Consider the following 23,071-nt stretch of genomic DNA (forward strand, 5'->3'; position numbering starts at 1 on the left):
GCTCGTCGTTGAATTTCTAGCTCACCGTTGAAATCCTTGCTAGCTGTTGTATGTCTTGCACCAGGTTGAATGTCCTTGATCCCTATTGCAAGTATACATAATGCATCCTGTTAAGTCATTGCTCGACATTGCAAGTTTTTGCTGGCTGTTACAAGTCATTGCTAGCGGTTGCAAATCCTAGCTTTTGTATGTTCTTGCAACCGGTTGAATGTCCTTGGTCCCTGTGGAAAGGACAGAATGCATCCTGTTGCAAGTCCTTGCTCACCTATGCTATTATTAGTTTAATAACGAATGATTACTGATAGGTCTTTTCCAAAAGTTCATGTTTTTATAATAATTTTTATCATGGTAGTAAAAAGGAAACAACACTTACAAATGATACAATTAAAAAAAAATTGTAATTTTATCATTTATTATTACCTAGATCTAATTCCGCCAATTTGGGGTTTAGAATACAAGTTGATAGATCAAAATTACTTGGGAAAAATAGATCAACCCAAAAATAATATTCAAAACAGGGGTCACCATTAAAAAAAAATGAAGTTGTATTGCGCATGCGCAAAATACATGTGTTAAAAACATTTTAACCTATAGGAATTTATGATCCATAAGTCTAGTTGAATGTCCCACAAATAGAACTGAAAAATATTAATAGGGTAATAAGTGATAAAGTATTCCCTGTTTTCGTGAACTGTATATATTATACACCTATTATACGTAGGCGTATTCGCGTGGACAATCTTTAAAAACAATGTTCTCTTTGACTATGAATTGTACTTGATTTCTTAACTAGCAAACCATGAAAATTATAAACATTTCTGGCGTATTTGAGAAAAAAAGCAAACAAACAATAGCAGACGCTTGTCGACAATACATTCACTGTGTGTGTTTTGAGTTATAACAATATAATCACCTTACTAACAAACACAGTTCCAATGAATATGTATAGTAAAAAAAATCACTATCCCGACACTTGTTACGCAACTTGTAGAGGGTGTTAAAATTGGTGCGGAACAGTGTGAAGTATTATTTATTTGATATTTAGTTATTAATATATAAAGCAAAGACGAACAGTCACATTTGAAAACTGAAACATTGAACCGAACTTTAACCACTTTAATAGTTTATTGTTCATAAAAAAAAACATTAATAATAAAAATGCTGTACAGTAGGTTACAAGTGGGTCACTGTAATGGATGGTGTTAAATTTGAATTCAATGATATAATATCATTGTATAAGAAAAACGATTGTGAGCGAAAACGTCAGTCAGCCTATGATATTACTAAGTATATATTTGATATTATTGTGAATAAAGTAATTTATTTACATATTTACGTAGAACCGTGTTTTAAATTTTCAATCCTTAGCTATTAAAGTTGAACATTTTATACATTTTTAACTACAAAATAATTATTACATTTTGTCAAAATTCAAACTTAAAATGCTTATAAAAAAAAAATTGTGTCTATGTATTTTTAATATTTTTCAACTGCTATTGTAATAATATATCAGGCCCCTTGTATTCAATTTTCATTCATTTTCACCCAACAAATAAAATTTTATTGACAATTATAGAAAAAAAAACTTGAAAACAGACAATGTCCGTAAAAGTTCAAAAAGAGTCAAATTATTTTCAAAAATGTATGGTGATTAGGAAATGGAAATATAAACATTCAGTGAAATTTTTATGTATCTACATTCTACAGTATTTGTTTTTTAATTATAACAAAATAACAAAATCGCTACATTTCATATACCTACAGTAATTTTGTTTTAGAGTTGCACCAAAAACAAAAATCGATTTTCTCGAAACCAGATTTTGCGAAAAAATTCCCGTTTTTTTTTTGCTAGTGGTGAGCTATAATTTTCAGTGATTTTGACGTATCAACAATTAATTAAGATCGATTTTATTTCAAGATCAAACAGCTTCCCTTCCATTGATGTCAGTAGAAAATGAGTTGCTTAGAAAAGTATTGCTTGGATAATATTATACAAAAGTTTGTGAATAAAAAAATAAGAAAAAAAGGTGGGCAAGTGGCTGTCGCTCTGCTATAGAGTAAGTTACAAGTGTGTCACTGTAATAGATTGTGTCAAATTTTAAGGCAATGATATTATAATATCATTGTATACGAAAAAAGATTCTTAGCGGAGATGGTTTGTCAGCCTACCTAGTAATTTATATTATATTTATATTTTATATTGTTACTATATTATTAATACAATAGCCGGTTAAGTTATTAATTATTATTACCATTTGTTTACTATCATATTTGTAAGTAAATAAAATAATAATATACTTTAAAAGTTTCAAGTGCACACAAATAATATTTTAAAATATAAAACAAACCTAAAATCGTTTTTCTTTGTTTAAATATCAAATTTCGTCCAAATTTTTGAGTTTTTGAGACTTTTTGATTACAAAATAACCTAATTACGTGAAATTTTGTTTTAACATTTAAATCCTAAGATATACAACTAAAACATTTTATCAATTTTTTACTACAAAATCATCTTTAAATTTTAAATTTGATAAATGTTGTTAAAAATAGATACTTAAAAAAAAATTGTTCATATATATTTTTAATATTTTTCAGCTGCTATTGAAACAGCAGCCCTATATTACATTTTCATGAATTTTGACCAAACAAATAAACTTTAATTGACATTTATAGAAAAAAAAAAAATTAAAAATGACTGTAATGAGCGCAAAACAAGTTAAAATATTGAGTATAGGAGTTTATTAAATAAACATATGATATAATTTTCATGTGTCTATTGTTATCCGTTTTTAAATTGTAACAATATAAGAAAATCGCCATATGAGAAATCCAGTGAATATCCAATGTTGTAAAAATTCGAACTTCAAACTCTCATAAAAATTAAATTTGACTTTCTTCTAGAATTTTTTTTTTTATAAAGGTTGACAAACTTATAACTTATAAGGAATCTTGTATTAAATATTAAAATCTTAAATTTAAAAAGAAAAGTTTTTATGAATTCTAAACTTGCTTATAAACATATTTTAACTAAATATTTTTCAACTGTTATAGTAGAAATATTAAGTATTATATATAAATCATATGTACATTATTTTACAACAGTAAAATTACTACATAAAACAACTTTCTTTTTAAAAAGTCGAATCTCAAAAAAATGTATTGTTAACTGGTTAGACACTCAATTAAACCAGTATTTTATGTATATTATATATATTTTATTATAGCTGTACAGAAACTCTAACATACATTTTTTTTTTTTTTTTTTATATTTGTTCGATTATTATATTAATTACTAGATTTTGTAACTTTCTACCATCATCACAAGCTTGCTTACAGATGGTAGATAGATTCATCTTATTATATTATTGTAAACTTGTTCTTTTGAGCTATGTATAATTTATAATAAATGCATTTCTTTAAAAAAATTAAAAATATATCGAATAGGTATAAGTGTTTAAAACTTTAAAATGTTGAGCAAAGCTATACAATAATGTCTTTTGTTCTTATTTATAATACCTTAACGAGTGGTGAGGTTTTTTCTATTATTTTCGATAAATAATTTTTTTGGGGTTTTGTATAACTGAAACCTTGAAAATGTTATACTAGGTTCCACATAAGTTGTTAAGAATGAAATTTTAAAAAAAAGTTGAGTGTCAAACCACCATAATTTTATATGGTCGTCTGAAGTTATTTTTGACGAAATTCATTAAAAACTGCGATAATTTGCAAATTAATTTTCAGTTTGAAACTAATAAGTTTTATTTTCATAGCTAATATTTGAAAAATTAATAGAAGATTTCTCATAACTTTATCTACCTTAAAAAAAAAAAAGTACAGCAGAGATTTCCCTGGATCTTTATTTTCATTTAACACTTTTAAATTCAATTTCAAATTTCAACCAAGTTAAATGTTGCATAAGCATTTTGCTTTAATTTTAAACGTTTTTTGAAAAAAAAATTTTAGCCATCCATTGTGTAGGTAAAATATGATTTACCTATTTGAATTTATTTTACATTGTCCTTCATCTATTGCAGGTCTTCTCGTTACATCCTATATACATTAAATCAATGTTTGTCACAATGTCAATAGGTAGGTAGATATAGGTATTATTTTTTTTATCATTAAATAATATTTATCAGTCTAACGTCCATGCGTCTATCCTAATGAAGTTTTTACGTTTTAGTGAAATTCACAAATTAGATTTTAGGTATAGGTACTTACGGGTACTTATACATAATTACTATAACATATTGGGGAGTATATCTTAATTCATGAATAAAACGTGGTGATCGGAAAAAAAATCCCCAAATCTATACCAAACTGTTGGATACAGCTGTAAAAGTGTAAAAAATAATAATGAATGGGTAATAATTAAACAATTAGAAAAAAAATTTTTCCTAGTTTCATAAAATGTATAGTAATTCATCGTGACAGTAATGTTAATATTTTATAAAACTAATATAAATATAGGTTTACATGAAAATGTATGTTAAATATTTTTTTAATAAGACTTTTAGTCATACACTTTCAAGTACCTGTTTGTTATCTTGACGTGTAAAATACAAATTAATTTTTAAATAGTAATATTGGCAGCTACTTTCTTGTAACACGTATTATTAGCTTATTATACGAAATGAGTATGGATTGTTTAATTCAAATAGAGAAAAAAAAATATTTGTAATATATTTTACTTTCTTGATTTTTAATCAAGTAAGTATGGTAATTGAAATAAAAAAATGTCTGAATTTTTAAAACTTCAAGAATTTGTGTTAAATAGGAAAATAATAAAAATGTAATACAGTAATAATGAGTAGGTGGGTAATTAAGCTAGCTTTAATATAAAATATTAATGAGAGAGATCCGATATCACACAATAGTGGTATAACAATTTGAATCCACAAAAACGTCGGCGTAAACAGTCCCAAAATTTATATTTTTAACTTTTCTTCTAAACTATGATAGCTAGGAAGTTGGTTGATAGCTCATAGAAAAGGGATTATCAAATAGATACAAAATGTGAAATTAAAAATTTTTAAAAAAAATTATTTAATTTTTCACGGTTAAGAAAATAGTTATTTTTGGGGTCTTGTTAAATTCACATTGAATAAGAGAAGTGCAGTGAAGATTTTTAGAACTTTATCTTCAATTGTTAATTCAGTACAAATCTGTATACTTGAAAAAAATCATAACACACACTTCTCAAATATTGGTTAATAGCTCATATAGAAGTAGCTTTAATTATGAATAAAAATATATTTATTTTTTATTTTATTTTATTTACCCGTTTAACATTACATTAAGCCTGGTACAGCTGATGTGATCACACAAATTAGATTATTTTATTAATTTATTATTATAAAATATTAGATTATTTTTTTTTTTTTTTTTTTTATTAATCTATATAAGATTGTAAAGGGTTGGATTTAAAAAATTAGAAATGTGCAATTTAAAAACTTTAAATTTAATAATAATTTTTTTTTTGTATTAATGTAAAAACTATTTTATTTATATTGTAAAATATAATATAATATGGTAGGTCACAAGTAAAAATTATGGTACCTAGTTGTTTGTTGTTATTGTATATTGCACAAATGCCGTTCAATACCAATGAAATAAATCTAAATTATATTTTGAACATTTTTTAACAGAATATTAGGTCTATAAATTAATAGTACTTTTGGACAATTATCTGAGTGATAAGTACTTAGATACTGTAAATCTGCAATAGATGGTCTACCCTTGGTTGACCGCATACTCTAGTAGCCTCTTTAATCTTTATAAAATCTCATTACTAAATAATGTTGGCACAGCATTCATTGTAAGACCCTTCCTAACATTTGGATTCAAACACATATTATCTTTACATACCAGATAGGTACCTGATAACATTTTTGTAAAACAGCAGGATTTTTGTTCAACAAAATGTTTTTTCTGGCAAATTAGTACCACAAAAATTATTATTAAACGCATTATGCCTACTTATCTACTTCTGAAATTTATATAATAAACTCACCTCAATGGTTCAGTGAAGTAACTCAAGTTTTTGATTTTTAGTTTTTTTAACCCGACTGTTTAAACATGATGTCTGCCATAATTTAAGATAATTTATATTATAATATCTTAAATTGTGATGTCTATATAATAGCTTTGTTAATTTTAAAAACTTCATGTTAACACTATATTGTACAAGTGCTTCAACATTTTTTACAACAGTCAACAATCTATCTTAAGCCTTGGTACGTGAGTCTGATCGAGTAATCTATGGTAAACCCTCTTATTCAAAGCGACTAGAGCGCTCCTGTAAATGTCTATCGCCAATAGTTTTTAAAATATTCATATTAGGTACCATAGACATATTTATATATTATATTATGTCTATGTTAGGTATACAATTCGTTATCAAGTTTAATAAATAAAACAAGCAAAATTACTTTATACCTATTAAATTCAAACCAATTATATTCAATCTACTATATTCTACTATAATCTGATATCTTCTCGATAAATTAATTTGCAATTAATAATTTCTTTAAAGTACAATTTTGGTTTAATCATATTTTAATAAAATACATACATATTATTACATACAGTTAATAAATTTCTAAAAATTAAAAATCTAGAAAGTTTACGTGCCGATCCCTGACTTGGCAAGCGTTTTTTAATTAGATAGGATTTTTAGTTAAGTAATCCAAAGGATAAAAAATGATTTTTATGTTTGACAATAGGTTAATAATTAATTGAAAGAATATTAATTACAAAAAATAATAAAAACTAATACCTACCGTACAATTTATAACATAAACATAATGCTATACAAACGCGAGACGTGAACAACGGATGCCAATTAATGAGTAATAGCGTCATCAACCACTGTTGTCAACACGTTATTTTATAATTATTTTCTATATAAATATATCGGTAATTAGTGTTTTCTTTAATTGACTTTTGCAAGTGCTCAATCACAGCAAGCCCAGTCCCTATTATTAACAAAACGATAGATTTATTCTATATAAAAGTTCGAAACGCATACTATCCGTGTGCCCACCGAATTCACCACAAATCGAATTAGTTAATTACTTTTAAAATAAATTATAATATTATATTTAAACGATAGGTATTTCGGAGAATAGCATGGTGTGTGGAGAAAATCTGATTCCTCGGGTTATTTCAAGTAAAAATGAATTGAAATTTCGTTTAAGGATAATTCGCAGATACCTACGTTGGTATATTATGTAAGAATATGATAATACAACAACAATGTATGTGCGTAGGTACAATAGTTGATAGATACTTAGGTAATAATAATTCTAAGGACCCGAGGCAGACGACTTGTAACATATGCATATTTGTTTTACTTAATCACAAAAAAGCAGAGTAAGAATATGTTTTATGATAACACAAAGCTAATTTTTTACAATTTTAATATGCGTATAAATGTATATTTTGAGGTTTTTATTCTAATAGCCATTTGAACATATTCCTCGAATGTTATTCTTTTTTATATATATTTTAATAAATTAGGTAATAATTAGGTAATAGTACAACCAAATCATACAAAAATAAATAACTTCTAAATACTAATAAATACTATCAAATTATTTTTGTCAGTTACATTAATTTTTAATTTTTATCATAATAATAATATGGTGTTGACTGTGAGAACGTCAAGGGTTTCTTGGAAGCGCTTGAGGTTGGACTATTATTTATTATTTTAATTAATTTTCTGTTTATTAATTTTATTTCAAAAATCAAGATGGATAATGTCACGGCACAAAATAATAAATATGACCAATACGGCAATACGTCGCGGCATGCGATATACAGGCATCCGAACATCCAATATAATATTATTCACACTTCACATTCAGTGTTTCTAAACAGCAATTACCTACTCGTTCTGATTGATTTTATTTTTGTAGTTATTCAGTAAGGAAAGGGTTCATTAGGACTAAAAGTTATTTTATTCATTTGGCATATAATTATGTAAGAAATTGTTTTTGTTATTTTTTTTATTTATTTATTATTAATATACAGAGCAAAACTATTTACAATATGTCTACAAATATGACAGTCATAATATAGAGCATTTTGATAAATTTAAATAAGAGTAAACATGTATATGCAATTGTAAATTAATTATGTATAAATTTTAGATATTTTAAAATTAAATCGCTAGAAAAAAATTGTATTGTATGTAATATAGTTTTCAATTCTTTAAGTGCTTGCATATTTAGTTCTTTTTTAGAGCTACAAGTCATCTGCCCTAGACTAATAAGTAAAAACCAAATTTTTAACAAAATATTATTTATTTTCGTTTATTTTAAACACCGATTTCGATGTACATCAACAATGAGTAATGACATTCATCAACCACTGAGCCACACACTAATCAGTTGAACGGTCCAACCTAAAATAAGCCAGCCAAGACGTATTCTCGACTCGCGCGTCATATGTTTCGAAGAGCTGATAAGAAACAAAGAATCTACCTTCGTGATTGCGAGTGGATGATATCGACTATCAAGTTTTACCAAATGCCGACAGCTGTAGATAATATTATAATATTATGTTATGTACTTTATAATCAAAGGTACTACCTATGTAATATGATTAACAAAAGGACCGTCCCTAATAAACGTATATCTATATTACATGATGTAATGTTAACGTTCAAACGTTTCCATTCTCTAATCACTCACTATTTGAACGCGGCGGAGGCACAAAACCATAGACATAAATTATATTTAAATATATATAAATATATTATATTATTATATTAAATAACACATTATTAATATGCCTACGGCAAAAACGAAACGATTTCACCGTCGTCGGTAGATAAGACCCGAACAAAATGATAGGTACATTTGAAAATTTCTCATAAATTATCGTTATACACATTTTACGTTACCTTAATAGCACCTGTCGGTTGTAAATGCGGAGCGAGTTGTCAAAATTTCTCATCTTCATTTTTCGTTCAGTCATTGTACATTAAATAGGAAAAAAACCGTTGAAAAAAAAAAAATTTAAAAAAAAATCACATATGATATAATTTGAATTGTAACGATATAGTCTCGGCGGGGCTTGAGTAATTGAGTGTTGTCAGGAGGCAAAACTAAATAGAATTAGAAAAAATCGTTGTTGACGTGAAAACGTCGAATATGTAACACGAACGGCCGGATAAAGACGATGCGTATCGCTACACCGACGGTTCGGCACAACGCCACAACGGAACGCTCCGAGATCACACGTAAATACTAAATCGGCGGGAAGCCGAACACAACAGCAGGACCGGGGTGGTGATCAGCTGAAGGGATGTCGTCCAGACAGAAACCGCAGTCCGCCGCCGCCGTATCCCCACCCAAACATGCACGCGCGCTGGCGGCTAACACGGGCGCTCTCTCGCACCACTACGAATGACGCAGTACGCATCAGTATTTTTGACCATGGTACTGCACAGGTCGCCGCCGATACGGCGCTGGTAGCAGCTGCTCGTTGAGGTGAATAACAATAACAATAATAAATGAGAATTTAGTATCCAGGAATACCTATAGTATGAGTTGTTCAGCTGTACCTACCGATAATAGTAGTATAATAATATGTAAAGTTGTTATTGTCGTTTCACGTTTTTTTCGGTCACAATCGAATATCGATCTGTTGGCCCAACGCGACGCGTAATCGCGCTCGAGTTTCCTTACATACGCTAACCACGCGTCCACGCCGGCCGTGTACGATATGATATTATAATATATACGTTTAGTCGCCGTCATCAAATAGTATAAAACAGGGGTGACCAAACTTTTTTTGGTCTACTGAGGATATATTTTTTTCTTTTGGGATCGACTCTTGTATAAAATATTTTATATTAATAGCAAACATACTTATATAAATAATAAAATTAAAGGGTAAAGTTATCTAAAATGAGTGTTTCACATTAAATTTCTAAATAATTTAAAAATGTATTAACATTATACTGTTGATGTAGAAGCGTGTCGTTTCCATAATATAATGGCAAGATAATTATTATAATCTCGGTAATAGTCGCTAATTGCTAATCGAAGACGCTGCTTTAAATAATAATCAGAAATTAGAAAGTATAGTTCGGTACCTATTGGCTATTCAGTTTTTATAACTTCAATATGAGTAAATAACATTTCACAGGGTAATCCGAAATATGTATAAATAACCTTATCAACTAAATGACAAAAGTATAACAATAATTAATACATTTAACAAAGGAAACGACTTAGAAATCGTCGAAGACCGTTTGGCCACCACTGGTCTATAATATTGTCTGGATTATATTATAATATAATGGTATGTCGTTCCTGCCGACAGTTTCGTAGAAAATCTATCATCCAATCGCGTCTTAATACTTAATACACTTTTATAATAATAATGATAGTATAATATTATGGCATAATATTATAAAGTTTTGTAATATTATATATAATAATATGAGCTACGTAGTATTACATTTTCGTTTTAATTTGAATCGAACGTTAAACGCAAGATTCATTATCGTAAATCGCAGTATGGTATAAATGTGTCACGCGTAAGCGTTATTATCATCGCCCTTGAAGCTTTTATAAAAATGTTAATATCTTTTTAGAATTATATATTTGAAACGAACAATATTCTTGCGTTCGATAAACTTGTTATTGCTTACATTTTGTTGATAGATATCTCATTTCCGTCCGTTTCTAGTTCTACGAACAATGACCGTATCTATTGTATCGTTTTTCTTTATTTTTCAACCTTTGAACATCGTGGCTTGTGGAGTCACGTTTATTTTTCATGGTGTACTTTTTAAATATCTATATACACGTGTATCCAGATCTCAGAATCAAAAACATGATTTTAAAAACCTGTTATTCATCTTTAGAAACGTGGGTTGTACCTTAGTGTCTTAGTCCGCGGTAGGACTTCTTATACTAATATTATTATTACCAGCACTCGTATGTTATTTTTCCATACAGAACATTTTCTATTCAATTGTTCAAAAAAACTTTAAATACAAAATTATATCTTGGTAAATTAATTTACAACCAGTATTATTATAAAATATTCACTCATTGATCTGTGAATAAATGTATAATATTAGTCATGAAATATTTTGTTCACTCGAGAATAAAATAATAAGTGAATCAATCGATTTTAAGTTAAATTATTTGCAAATAGGTAGTTCACAAAAAAGAGTATTTTTAGATATTTCTTAGGTACGTCATGTTAGGAAATAGGTATTTAAAATAAGGACATTGATTGAAGAAAAAACTTAACATGCTTATAATGTATGAAGTTCTAAAATTAGTATATTATTATAGTAAAAAATTATTATAAAAATTATATATATAAATATATTTTATGAGAATTATTATTTACATTTATTAATAAATTAAAAAAGTGTATACTGTACATTAAATGTTGTAATAAATTATTGAAGATATATTAACAATTTATGACAAATGCAAACAAAATGAACATTCTTTCTCCATGATAACAATTAACATTTCGAAATAATAGTTAAAATAATATGTTTTTTAATTGTATACATTTGTAATTAGGCAATTTCTTATCTTAAAATTAATACTTATAATTAGGTTAAACATAATTAAATTAAACAAATTATAAAATCCAATTTTGAACACAGCATAGAGGTTAGCATTCTTCAAATACAATTAAATAACTGAAACAATAAGGTAAACATTTATTTTAAATATCGAAATAGATTAAAATATTAAAATCGGAAATCGTTATATGTGTACACTGGAAGAATAATTATTCTAAAGTGCTATATTAATATATTATTATAACATATAATACAAAAATGAATAAATAACAACTAAAACATAAATGTCACATAATTACAACGAGTATTTAATTATGAATCATTTCGTAATTAAATGTACGTGTTAACATTTAACATGCAAAATACAATAGTTATTACATCTTATATTATAATATTATAATATGTTGGGGCACACATAATATGTGTACAATATGATATTATGTATATTATACAGTAGTTATCAAATTAATTACCAGTACCTACTAGTAATAAGACATGTTTTTTTGAAAGAGAATATTATACAAATCCACAAAATTATTTACTTCGTTATAGTTTTCACTTTTGAATGCTATAAGGTATCTACCTACATAAATAATTGTTAAAATAAGTTATTATTTATTAATATGTGCTTACTTTAATAATAAATTGTCATTCAAAGAACAAAATTACGAAATACTATAAAAAATTTAAAGAAGGTATTTTCTCTTTAATAACTATAACCTACCTACCACAATACCCGGTACAATAACCCAGGGTTTCCAAACTTTTTTAATTAAAGCATCTCTAAAAATAAAAATAAATAATCTCGCCTACCATGAATTACAATTTTGTATTATTTTTATGACAAAAATCAATAGTACCTATTTAGTTTTAGTTTTAAGTATTACAAAATATTTTCATTTTTATTAAAAAAAACGAATGTTAAGTATTAACACATTATAATGAACATTTTTGGACAATATATATATATTTATACAATAATATGATATATTGGTCATTACTTATTAGTCATTATGGCTCGAGAATATTCGGATCATACGATAACGTCAGGTTTTCATCAGATAACGTATCGACTAATTTGTCATTGATCTAAAAATATAAATATTTACCGTGGGACTCCCAAATGAGGCGCGCCTCACAGTTTGGGAACTGTTGCAATAACCTATTTTTGTAATAATGCAGTATGTCGAGTGAAATATTTAATATTATTACATATTTTAATAGAATAAAAATATAATTAAAGGCTTCTAATTTTATTGGAGTATGAATATTTCAATGGCTTAGTGTATAGTAAATAAACGATATTGTAGTTATCAATTTAATTTTAAAATATTTATTACGTAATGCATTTATATTTTTGTACTTTTGTAGTTTGTACATTGTACCTATTCCTCTGCATCAAACAAGTAGATTAGGTTAAGTACCTATTTGCTAAATACCAATACTGTTTAGCCTAAATCAACATTCGTATTATTTTCTTCAAATTCATTATATTTCAATGTTACTAATTTATGTTCGACTCGTTCCCAGAAGCTAGGTTGCAACTGTCTTTTCTGAGACCACATACAAATGAAAGGTTGAAGACTGTTATTGATACATTTTATAAATAGTGTATAATATATTATATATTATATTATATTATATATTATTATATATTATATTATATATTAATGTAAATATGTCAATTTGAGAATGAATAGTAATAGAAAAGTGTCTACATTTAAGAACACTTTTCAATTTTCATTAACAAACTAACAAATTTTTTAGTTTAAACCTGAAGATTTAAAAGTAACAGTGTATTATAAAATCTTAGACATGTAAGGTATATTAATAAATTGGTTAAATTTTGTTGTTTTAACTATCAAAGTTAATTTATTTCAACATTCAGAAACAAATAGCATATTCATTTTGAATAGAAAACACATTATTAAAAAGAAAGGTTAGGTACAAATAAAATCTATAAAAGCTGGAAAGAAGACTGTACAAATTGAAGGTTCAATCAGGAAAGCCTTGATATGATAAATGCAGTTAGAATGATATAATATTAATAATTTCACCAAACCAACCTTTATGAAATATTACAACATTTATTCAAAATCTCATGAAGAACCTATTGGTGATATTAGCATTTTTAAAAGTATACAAAGTGTTCCAAGTGGTAAATTAGGAAAATTAGCATATAATTTGATAGATTCTTTTAAAATCAAATCAAAAGGACTAAATAGATTTTGCATCTACAGGTTAGGCTAGGTACCTTTCAATAGTTATAGGTGCTGTGAGAGTCTTCTTACTTTCTTAAATAAATATAGTAAATAAATAACTTAGAAATACAATGTACTTAGAAGGACAGGTATCACAGATCACACCTATTATTGTAATTTTCACAAGAAAATAATTCAATAGAAATTAACACCGAGAAATTAATTAAACAGTTCAAAACCATGAATACTGGAGAACGAAAATAGCGTGATAAGTTAAGTTTTTTTTTGATTCAAATTTCATTATTTATGCATAAACGTACGAATGTTTAAGTTCCAGTGTAATATTTTGAACCAATTAATGATTAAAGATGTATAATTTGCTAAAAAATGTATGTTTCTTAAAATAAAAAGTATTTCAACGGGTATAATAATTTGTACTGCAACTACGTTTGTACACATAAACGGCTATACTCGTACATCTATACTATAAGAATCTAGTTGCACTAGATACCATGGCTATAGATAATATGGTTGCGAAACAAACAGTGAAGAACAAAACAATTTTACACAGGAACGCTCATCATCGAATCGCGGTAAAAAAGTTCCGATAAAAATGAATGAAAATATATCAAAGTATTCTTCGGGGAACGTTTGATACCACTTCCAGGAAAATTTGAGCAGGTAAATCGTTTGTTAGTTTAGCTTTTTCCACCATTAGATTTTTTTTTAGTCGCAGAAATAAGATTTTCATTTGCTTCATGCACATGATCGTTATTTACAGAAACCAAAGTTGGCTTAGTTATGTTTAAATCAGTTTTTAAAAAACATGGACATTTCATAGAGCTGTTTTTTGAACACCTCCAACGAAGAAAATTAAAGCATTCTGTGGAAATTGTACAAAAATCCCTTATGTGCAACCTGAGGGTATTTTTTGTTAGAATTAATTAACTCCAACTCCATTTTTTAATTTTAAACTTACTTATAAACTGCGAAAAAATATGAAATTTAAAAACAAACGTATAAACGATACGGTACAATACGATAATATACGATGTCAACCAAAAGACTGGTAACAGTCTATCATTACCTCTATATTATCATGACTGTGTCTGATGTTCGGAAATGGGAATTTTCTAGTGTACCAATTAATATAGGATCAAAATATACGGCTTATGATAGTTATTATGGTAGATGACAACTAACAAACTATAGAACTGTACAAGTACCTACAAGAATAAGATTTTCGGTAATTTTTTCGCAATACTTTTTTTTCGGGACTTTTTTTCCGATTACCCACATCAGCATAATATAGCGCTATACAATTTGATAACCTTCTTATAATAGCATTATATAAGAATGAAGAACTAGTGAGCGCTATGAATTTTTTGAAACATTAACTTAAGTAACCATGGTCTGTACGACAGGTTTTTGGTTTGCCGCTAGGGTTCACTACAATCTAGTTCTACGGGGATCCTTATCGCATGACATATTGTCATATTAAATGGTCCATGTAGGTATTTTTAAGTAATTTAATATTGGAATTGTCAGTTGTGCAACCAGTGTATCTACAACCGTATTTACAGCACAGAACAATTTTATAGTAGGGCACTATAGATACAGACATAACAAATTATATAGGATGATACCTTACAGCATTTTGATACGCATCCTCCGCTCTTTACTTCGCATATATCGTAGTTATCCACTTCTTATTTGCTGTCAATCATATATATACATATATGACATAGAACAAAATAAACCAATGAGAAGTGGAGAACCACAATATAGGCCGGAGTATTTTTATGCACGTACGCGTGAACATATGTAGTGAAAACCCACCTTACTACAAGTTTATTTATAATTCGTTTAATTTGTTTGAAACATGCAAGGAATATTCATGAATTAATTATAATAATAATAATATATGTATTTTACCTATATTTTAATTATATTAATGTTCAATGTTTACTGAAGCAATTGAACTTAATATAACTTGAGCTTCTCTGGAAGTGTTTATCATTGTAACTGTAAGTTCAGATGATTGTTGTGCTTGTTGAAACATCTGTTGGCCTGAAGTAAATTTTTTTTTTTTTTTAGGCGGTTCGTCTTGTATATCTTGGTGTTTTGGTTTTATTCTGCTTCGTTGTTTCATATAATTGTTGATATTTTCAGACAAATATATTATGCTTTCTGAACGACTCTTGTTGTCATATGATAATATTTTAAACAACTTCTGAATATCTGGGACATATGACCATTCCAAAAGAGTATGAATACTCTTATATTCAATCATTCTTTTAAAATCATTATATAAAATATATTCAACCAAAATAAGACCATAATAAAAACAATTATTCCACGCCATAGGGAGCCATTCCATTAATATTGGATTAATACAAGACAACAAACACCTTTTAATAAAATCTACAAAACTAAAGAAACTATAATACAGTTCATCTATTGACAAATAATAAGTATTAACAGATTTATGAAATAAAAGGTTCAAAAATGTCATGAAATGTATGATTTTGTTTTTAGTCTGATTTATTGTGTGTAAGTTTTCTTGTAGCAATTGTTGAATAACATGCATTTTGGGACTGTGCCAATTATAAATGATATTAGTGACTCTTGGTAACTCAAATTTGAATGATTTTTTTAGTTTGTAAACCAATGTCTTAAATGTCTCAGAACTGGAAGGATCATGCTTGAAAACAATTTTTTTCAGTTTTAAAAAATCTGTACTATTTTCAAACCAATACTGGTAAATAGTGACTTTTGGAGATAGACACATTGACACATATTCGACATTGGAGGATGATGCTTGAATTGATTTATTCCTATTGATATCACTAGAATCAGCAGAAATGGCTGGCTGTTTATTACCATCGGGTAATATTTCAATGATTGATATATTATTATCTTTGCCGCTTTTCATGACATTAGGTATTTCCAGCGATGTCCCTTCAGAGCTATTGGCAACCTGTTTAAGTGGAGCTTTTATCACATTTGGAGGAGGAGAAGTTGAAGCAGAAGAAGCTTCAGATTTATCATTAATACCAAGGTTATTAGCTTTATCCGACATTTTAGTACCTAAAACATATGAATATTTCATTATTTCAACTATTTAACAATTAGATACCTACTATAGTTTTTAATTAAATAAAAAAATCAATAGGCACGCTAAGAGTCAAGCTGAAAAATTAATCAATATGACAAATAATGACATAAAATAAGACTTAAGCTCATGAAAATAACATATTATTTTAATATAATATAACAACATAATTATATGTTATTAACATATTCTAAATTTGTATTTCTATGATATGTCTTATATTTGTTGAACAATTATTATATCACGCCATCACGGTTATTAATTAATAATTTTGAGCTAGAATTTTCATTTGCATATTTTTAAATTTCGAGCAGAGTAACAAATGTAATACTTTAACAGTAATCCAATACCTGGATCTCAAACTGTTTAGAGTAATTTTTGGTAGCAAATCAGATATAGTTGGTGCTATTGAGAGGCCTTAAATGAAAATTCCCTTAATTTTTCAAAATTATTTCGAAAAAATTATGAGAACATGGAATTTTACGCAATACCAGTTTTTGATAAAATCGATTTTTACACCATGTACTTACTTATATTAGTTTTTCCTACCTATATATTTTCAAAATATTTTTACTCTTTTTATTATTTAAAGATATTTGAAATTTTTTGATTTATGTAAGGTAACTTCATAATTTGATACAAGATTTTTCATATAATTTTCTTACAGCATCTTAAAATATTGTAAATTTAAAATTGCGGGGTCCGCTCTTGTCCCAAGGACTTCGCCAGGAAGTTGGAATGCCTATCCGTCTAGTTCTGCAGAGGTCGACTCATTATAATTACCCGGGGCAATAAATACAACTGTTGGAAGAGTTTACTATCCATAGGTTATTCTGGTGACATATGACGGCTCACGGTTATCTACTAGTCACTACAATAGTATAAATGCATTTGAGGAATAATTGAAAAATTGGAGAAAAATTAACTAAGAGAAAACTCCATGGAGCTGACCTATGAGACTTGGAGATTAACTAACTATCACTCTGAGGTATGAGATTTTTATAAACTTATTATACTTTTACAAGTTTATGGTATCAAACGTAAAACTTAAATTGTGTGAAATGTATTAATCACCAATTTAAATTTTTTTTTTTTTTGGTGATTATTGACTGTTTTAATATATTAAAATATTTAAATTGACAAACTACCAAATAAAAAAATATTAAAAAGTGTGTAAGTGGATTTCTGTAGATTACAAGCAGGTCACTGTAATGTATTGCGTTAAATTTGAATACAATGGTATAAAATCATTGTTTACGAAAAATGATTCTGAGCAAAGGTGGTCTGTCAGCCTATAATATTATTAACAACTATAAGTATATTTGATGATATTATAGTTATTATGAAATTAAAGTAATTTATTTGACTATAATGCATTAGTACAACAGTAGGAGGTTGAATAAATTTTTGCCAAAAAAATTACATTTGAAAATGTCATTGTGTGTATAAAATATAATAATATTCCCACTCTAAAAGTTTCATATACCCACGAATACTATTTTTAAATTACAACAAAATAAATAAAAATTTTATGTAAAAAATAACAGTTTATATATTTTTTAGATATTTTGGCTACTTACTGTATAAAATATTTATGAGAATTATTGTTTTAAATTTTCAATCCTGAGAATTGAGAAATTTTATTACATTTTCAAGTTTTTTGAACGATCGAAAAATGTGGTATCGCCAATATTTAAAAAAAGTGGACAAGTGAGTACCGCTCTGCTGTATAGTCGCTGTATTTATTTATTTGTAGTCGAATTTTTTTATTTGATTTCAATGATAAATCATTGTATACGAAAAACGATTTTGAGTGGAGACGTTGTATTACCCTAGCATAAATGTATAAATAATCAAATTGAACATTTTCCATTTATTCACTAGGTACGACTATTTTTTTTTTTTGGTTTTTAGTAGCTGTTCAGCATTGTTCGGTAGGTACCCCACTGTATTTAATTCCATGATTTAATTTTGCCCCAAGAACTCTCAATGATATTAGTGTGAGCCTAAGTGTTAGTACGTATTATACGTGTTATACGTATACCTCTTTTTAAATTGAATAGTCGTTATAAAATTAAGGTCTTTATTAAGAGTGGATTTACGGCAATTATCCTGTGACCAACTTGAGGTGGTGTTGAATACCAAGTCGAGGGATATTTTTATTCTTTGTCCCAGCGCAGCGCTTCGAGGGAGTGGCAACGCGGGCATCACTGATGTGGTATACGGATAACGATAGTGTATGAACGGAAAAACCAAAAAAAGTAGTGGTAGTGAATAAACGGAAAAGCTCCATCAAATTGAATAGTTAATAAAATATTAATAAAAATCGAAAATATTTCGTGGCTATAAATAACGTGACGTTCTGGTGAACATTTTCTGTTTTATGAAGGTAAAAACTTGTAGGGATAACCTTCTATCAAAATGTCAAATTATAGCTATATGAAAAGAAAAACTTTTATGAATATATGAAATTTAAAAAAAAAACTTCATGGCTATAAATAACTCAATAACAATAATAACTCAAAATTGTTTGACATTTTTACAATTTATGAAAAATGGTAATTTTAAGTGTTTAGAGTTATTAGTTTTTGAATTAACACAAAATATCAACAATTGTTAAATAAAAATTTGTTAATTTACCATGAAAATCCAATAAAGTAAAAATTTTCGAAATTCTAATAAATGCATATAAAAAATAATTGAGCCTATCTTTAATATCCTTAATATTTTTTAAATGAAATTTAGGAGGAACTTAAGATTACATTTTCAAGCTTTTTATAAATGAACGTATATAATTTCTCAAGGATTAACTAGCTCAAAAAGAGTCAAACGATTTCAAAATATTAAAATTTATGGAAAATTCAAATATAAATATTTTGTTAAAATTCGAACTTAAAATGATTATAAAAAAAATTGTACCTATGTATTTTTTATATTTTTCAACTGCTATTATAACAATATATCAGGAGCCGTATATTAAATGTTGACACTTTTTGGCCCAACAAATAAAACTATAATTGATATTTGATATTGGTATTGATATTTATAGAAAAAAAACTAAAAAAATTAAAATTTGAAATTGTCCGTAATCAGCTCAAAACAAATTAAAATATTTTGAACATTTTATCAAGTATAAGAATTGATATAAATTTCAAGTATATGGCTATCCGTTTTTTAATTACAACAAAATAAGAAAATCGCTACTTGAGAAAACGTGTAAATATCCAATACTGTAAAAATATCAACTTCAAACGCTCATAAAAATTTAATTTGACTTTCTTGTAGACATTTTTTTTGAGAAAGATAGACAGACTTATGAGGAATCTTGTATTACATTTTCAAATCTTAGATTTAAAAAGAAAAAATTTTATGAATTCTCAACTCAAAATAATTTGGTAATTTTCGTAATTGTTCCATATTTTGTCAAGATTTAAACTTTAAATGCTTATAAAAAAAAACTGTGACTAGGTAAGGATTTTTAATATTTTTTAAATGTCATTGTAACAATATAATAGGAGCCTCGTATTCAATTTTCAAGCTTTTTTACCCAACAAATAATGTTTTATTGACATTCATAGAAAAAAAGACTAAGACAATTTGAAACTAAAAATGTTCCTAAACAGTTCAAAACAAATCAAAATATTTGGAAAATTTTATGGTGTATAGAAAATGCAAATATAAACAACCAGTGAACATTTTATGTATATACATTCATTTATTTTAAAGTTACACCAAAAACCAAAATCGATTTTGCATAAAAATTTCCATTTTTCCTAAATTGTTTAGTTGTTTTTCCCGTCGATTTTAAAAAGTATACGGAGTTTTAAATTTTGACCTCTTCAAGGAACCAACTTATCCATCGAACAAAATACTGAAATGGAAAATCGAAGCATTATTTCGACTACTTATCAAATATACAGACACAAAAATTTTGAAATTTTAAATTTAAAAAAGAACACACATTATTGTAAAACCAATACATTCATCGCTCCGCTCCGATTTTAGAATCTAAAATTGATAATTGTAACAATGTTCCTTGTTCTTAAGTTTTAACTATAAAAAAGTAAATGTATAATAAATTGAACAAAATGTTATTGGTTTAAGCTCCGCTCAAATAAATCTAAAAGTTTACATTTTTAAATAATATACAAATAATAAATAAGTATCAAAATATTTTGAAAATTCTAATATCTACGATTATTATTTCTGAATTACAACAAACAAATAAAATTGGTTTTGTTTAAAACTAGTGTTGCTTAAATATTCCCAATTCTATCCCAATTGTTACGAAAATTGTTGGGAATTTTTTACTTGTTATTTGTTACCCCCCCCCCCCCCCAACACCATAAGAATAAACTAAAGAATCAATTTACTATCATCAACGTGCGGAAGATTGAAAAAGTTTATTGCTACAAAACGTGATGAAAAAAAACCGGCCAAGTGCGAGTCGGACTCGCGCACGATAGGGTTCCCTACCATCATCGACTATAAACATGTCGGCAACACTGCTTATATTATATATTCAAGAATAACAGAAATAAATAATCTGTGAAAATTTCAACTTTCTAACTTTCATGGTTCATGAGATACAACCTGGTGACAGACGGACGGACGGACGGGACAGCTGAGCCTTGGTAATAGGGTCCCGTTTTACCGTACGGAACCCTAAAAAAACCACAATCATAGTAAAAATACGTATTAGCACAGAATTTAACATTAAAATGTGCATAGTATACCTAAATCAAATGGTATTATGTAATTTCTTCCGATTTTATCATCTGGATCAGATAATGCCTTTAAAAGTTCATTATCGTTTAGTATCGGATCATAGCTTCTTAGAAGTTTTTTGTATTTTTTATTATATTTATGGCCATGAATCTTGGCCAATTTCTTGTCACACTTTTCGTCATTATTCAAATTTATATTGTTTTTTGGGTTGCACTTGTTATTTGAACTATCAAAACAATAAATGCTATATAGTCATTTTTTTTTATAAAAATCCAAAAATAGTAAATACACAATGAAATGTTTACCATTTTTGAGTTTTTTCAAGCTGGATATGTACTTCCTGAATTATTTGATCCATCATATGTTTAATTTTAGTGTAATCGCCTTTCATAATCTTAAAACATTTGAAATATATCTGTAAAAATATATTTTAAAATAATATATTTATATACAGAGGAAACATTAAATAAAAATAAAAAAAGGTGGGTAAGTGGATGTCGCTCTGCTGTACAGTAGGTTAGAAGTGGGTCACTGTATAATGGACAGTATTAAATTTGAATTCAATGATATAATATCACTGTATAAGAAAAACGATTCTGAGCGGAGACGGTATATCAGTCTATGTATTAGACATATATATACTTATCTATGGTATTAAAAAAAAATTGACCTATAATAGGTACCTATAATAAATTCCAAATTAATCATATCATAATATCTATTAGGTACTTATAAGTTATAACGCGTTATACATCAACAAAAAACCGTGGTAAAATCATAGATATATAATAGTATACTTTAGAAGTTTCAAGTACCCACGAATAATATTATACAATCACAACAAAATAACTAAAATAGTTATTCTAGGTTTTTAATATGTAATTTCGTCCAAATTTGTACTTAAAATGACTATAAAAATAAACTGTTTAAATGTATATTTTAGATTTTTTGGTAACAGAATTAATTACTTACGTGGAATCTTGTTTTAAATTTTTAATTCTTAGATACAAAAATTGAACATTTTATAAATTTTCAAGTACAAAATAATTTTTCAAATTAAAATTTGATAAATTTTGTCAAAATTTGATCTTTAAATGCTTATAAAAAAAAATTGTGCCTATGTATTTTTAATATTTTTCAACTGATATTGTAACAATATATCACGAGCTTTGTATTAAATTTATACACTTTTTGGCCCAACAGATAAAACTTTATTGATATTTATAGAAAAAAAAACTAAAAAAATTTAAAACTGAAAATGTCCGTAAACAGTTCAAAAAGAGTCAAATTTTCAAAATTGTATGGTGTATAGGAAATGCTTATATAAACATTCAATAAAAATTTCATGTATCTGCAGTTATTCGTTTTTGAATTAGAACAAAATAGAAATCGCTACATGAGAATCGAGTGAATATCCAATGTTGTAAAATTTGATTTCAACGATCATAAAATTTAATTTGA

At 26.9% G+C, this 23,071-nt stretch overlaps 2 protein-coding genes across 7 annotated transcripts in view; both read right to left on the reverse strand.

The window, feature by feature from the left end:
* Positions 1 to 9,360, reverse strand: part of LOC100574764 — a 40,450-nt gene extending 31,090 nt beyond the window's left edge. The window contains exon 1 of the mRNA XM_003246422.4: positions 8,909 to 9,360. Within this exon, the coding sequence (XP_003246470.1) occupies positions 8,909 to 8,982 (74 nt within the window). The 5' untranslated portion in view covers positions 8,983 to 9,360. The remainder of the gene's footprint in view (positions 1 to 8,908) is intronic.
* A 2,025-nt stretch (positions 9,361 to 11,385) lies between these two features.
* LOC100574856 overlaps positions 11,386 to 23,071 on the reverse strand; it is a 32,829-nt gene continuing 21,143 nt past the window's right edge. For all 6 annotated transcript variants that reach the window (XM_016806804.2, XM_016806806.2, XM_016806808.2 and 3 more), the window contains 4 exons: positions 21,916 to 22,025; positions 21,619 to 21,836; positions 15,703 to 16,857; positions 11,386 to 11,683 (listed from right to left, as the gene is read on the reverse strand). In XM_016806804.2, the coding sequence (XP_016662293.1) occupies positions 15,719 to 16,857; positions 21,619 to 21,836; positions 21,916 to 22,025 (1,467 nt within the window). In that variant the 3' untranslated portion in view covers positions 11,386 to 11,683; positions 15,703 to 15,718. The remainder of the gene's footprint in view (positions 11,684 to 15,702; positions 16,858 to 21,618; positions 21,837 to 21,915; positions 22,026 to 23,071) is intronic.

The sequence above is a fragment of the Acyrthosiphon pisum genome, chromosome A1, assembly GCF_005508785.2.
Source record: "Acyrthosiphon pisum isolate AL4f chromosome A1, pea_aphid_22Mar2018_4r6ur, whole genome shotgun sequence".
Lineage (NCBI taxonomy): Eukaryota > Metazoa > Arthropoda > Insecta > Hemiptera > Aphididae > Acyrthosiphon > Acyrthosiphon pisum.